The 2,986-nt window shown below is 39.6% G+C and overlaps 1 protein-coding gene across 2 annotated transcripts in view; it reads right to left on the reverse strand.

Annotated features, from left to right (window-relative positions):
• Positions 1–2,362: 2,362 nt before the first annotated feature.
• The window catches only part of LOC125139148 (RUN and FYVE domain-containing protein 1-like), an 11,653-nt gene continuing 11,029 nt past the window's right edge, over positions 2,363–2,986 (reverse strand). For both annotated transcript variants that reach the window (XM_047802124.1, XM_047802123.1), the window contains one exon: positions 2,363–2,986. This exon is cut by the window's right edge. In XM_047802124.1, the coding sequence (XP_047658080.1) occupies positions 2,904–2,986 (83 nt within the window). In that variant the 3' untranslated portion in view covers positions 2,363–2,903.

Raw genomic sequence — 2,986 nt, forward strand, 5'->3', positions numbered from 1 at the left:
TTAAAATGAGAGAACCGCAGTTAATGATTAATAATAATTCTTCTGTTGGTTATATGAGTCAACATTTAGCAGTGTAGTGAAGTGTCCAGGTCTTGGCTTCGGATGACTTTAGCACCTCAGCGGCCACAGGACGTCTCCAGTCTCTCTGCTATGGTGTGATTTTGCTCCACTCTTATCTATTTCACAGTTCGGTGACTGTAGTGGGGGTTTTTTTTGGCCATAACTTCGTCACCAAGGTTTTTTCCAGAGGTTTCTATTCAATGTTTTTCAGCTCCAAGGACCTACTTTACCTGTTTTGCTGTGTGACACAGGGCATTATCATATTACCATGCATAAACATTACTGGCTGATTGGGTGATAAAAGCAGGGAAGGAAGCGCATATTGTTAAAGAAGGGTCTGATCATCATTTACATTCAGTCTGCCATGTAGCTCCCGCTGCAGAAAACATCCCCCAAACCACAACACGTCCCTCTCCACCTTTGCACACGATGGGTTCAGTCTGATGGGCATAATGGACCCAAATAAATTAACCTTGCTTTCATCATTAAGGTGAACATTGGACCATTTCTGCTCTGTACAAAAAATGCTCCTCAGCAAAGGTTAGTCTTACTGTTAGATTCTTTCTGCTAATGAGAGGTTTGGTCACTTCAGAGTGGGCTTTCGGTCCAAATTCTCTTATGACGAGACGGATCCTTCCTCTGATCAATCCCAGCAGCAGTGTTTGAACCCGTTGCCTATCCATATTCTCAGCATTATCCTGTCCTCTCTTATGTTTGTCTTTCGTGGACGACCGGGCTTCTTGGGGGACTCCAATGACTTTGTGACGTCGTAAAGATGCTATATTCTAGAAATCACCGATTTGGAACGACCGACTTCTCTCGCTATGGCTGAAATTGTCATCCCTTTGGCCTTCATCTGGACAACCTGCTGCCGGAGGGTTTCAGTCACTAGGCTGCCAGTAAAATAAAAAGGTTTGTCAGATAATTATAGAAATTAGCACCAGTTTAACACCAACAACCGGGAGGGATCGGAAAGTATTCTCTAATTTTGATCAGTGTTCTTTTTTTATTCCATGCATCAAAATATATGTAGCTTTAAAAAACCTGCTGTTTTACTTCTGTTTAGATCATTTCAAATAGGACCAAGCAGGTTGTTAGCTCTTTCTAGAAAGTAACAGAAAACTGGCTACAATTAATAATCCATAGACTACATATTATTTGTTCATATATCTGTGTATCAAATGTTAGCTGAACTGAACTGAATTAAATATACTAGATTTGCAAAGGTTTCAGACACCTTCAGATGGCTTTCTGCGTACGCTTGTGCACGTGTCGATCAGACGTGACGTGCAAAATGACACCCGCAAAACTCCGTTAAAGGTCGGCCGAAAGCCAGAAGTGGAAGTTATTTCAAATCGCTTGTATGTCAGTAAAAATGAATGACTTTTTCTGTAATAGATTTTTAGTAACAATAAACATAAGTTAGAAATTGTTCATAAGCTGAGCCATTTGTTTACGGCTCTGAGTGACAGAATTTCTTGTATGTCTTATGGGTTGTTTGTGTTGGCTTGATTTCATAATAAAAAAATTATGGCAATTTTATTGATATACATAGATTTAAAAAAAAAAAATCAAAATCATATCCCAGGCTAGTTCACTAGTCGGCAACTATTTTGCGAAAAAAAAAGGAAATAATTAATTCATGACAATCTTATACACTGAACCGGTATGAGGATGTGATTTTGATAAAGTCTCCAAAGTTCTTTTCCAAGTCATTCTGGGGAACGGCGTCTGTTCGCAGCCTTAATCGTAATAAAAAATAAGCAGTATAAACTCCACAGAACTTTCCAGATATCAAAGTGCGTTACTCCAATGCCTTTATATGACCTGAAGACGATCGGGTCGATGTTTACGTCAGATAGTTTTCTTGTACGTAAACGTCCGCACGCCCAGGAGCAGGAGAAAGGAAAATATGAACATGTTCATTTTATTTTAACTTACAGGATTTCTTGTGTAAACGCTCGTCAGAAATGATTGAATAATAACCAGTTGGTGTACAGCTCGATAAACAAAACCCAGCATCTGTATTGTCTTTATTCCACCAAATGCTCTGATCAAAGACGTTTTCTGTAGCAGTTTTCTGTGAGAACTTTAGCAGTCGTGGCCTAATGGTTAGAGAGTCTGACTCCTAACCCTAAGGTTGTGGGTTCGAGTCTCGGGCCGGCCATGACTGAGGTGCCCTTGAGCAAGGCACCGAAACCCCCGGGTGTGTGTGTGTGCACTTTGGATGGGTTAAACGCAGAGAACGAATACTCTATCATTTGTTGCTTGTGTTTAAATTCACCTCAACCGAACTCAGAAACATTATTATAGCTTTATTATTTTTCCAAAATTTTATTTATTTATTTGTATTATTATCGCACACAGCAGGCAGTGTTTCAAATCTTACTCAACACAGCTTTAAGAAAAGCATTTATTTTTTAAATTCTTATTCCCTATAATGGCATTTAGAAAAAGAGCACAAACGACTGAACCTGAAACACGTCTCTTGTGAGCAAAAGATGATTGTGAAACGTGTTAAATTTTTTACTTGTTAAAAGTTTTTCTCCCTAAAATGGAGATTATCAGCAAGAGAGAAAAATACATTGGTCCGTTAGCGTTAGTATCGACGTGTGTTTCATTTTACTGTATTAGTCCCCTTAAAAAAAACTATCACATTCTCCCTGTAGAAGAAATTACAAAATGGTTTTGCATATAATTCGTTAATGACATAATAATCACATGCTGGCTAAAAAAAGGTTTCAGGCGTAACAGAGCCCCTGCGTATGTATTAATCCGAAAAGCCTCGAAATATCAGCGTGTGATTGGTCACGTTCGGTGTTTTTTATAGACGCGTAGGAGTGTCAGGAACCGCTGGAGCTTCTCTGGAGCAGGAGGGAGTGACAGACGTCGCAGACGCGCACCGGTTTGGGGTACGATGGAAGAG

Source organism: Tachysurus fulvidraco, chromosome 17 (genome assembly GCF_022655615.1).
Source record: "Tachysurus fulvidraco isolate hzauxx_2018 chromosome 17, HZAU_PFXX_2.0, whole genome shotgun sequence".
NCBI lineage: Eukaryota > Metazoa > Chordata > Actinopteri > Siluriformes > Bagridae > Tachysurus > Tachysurus fulvidraco.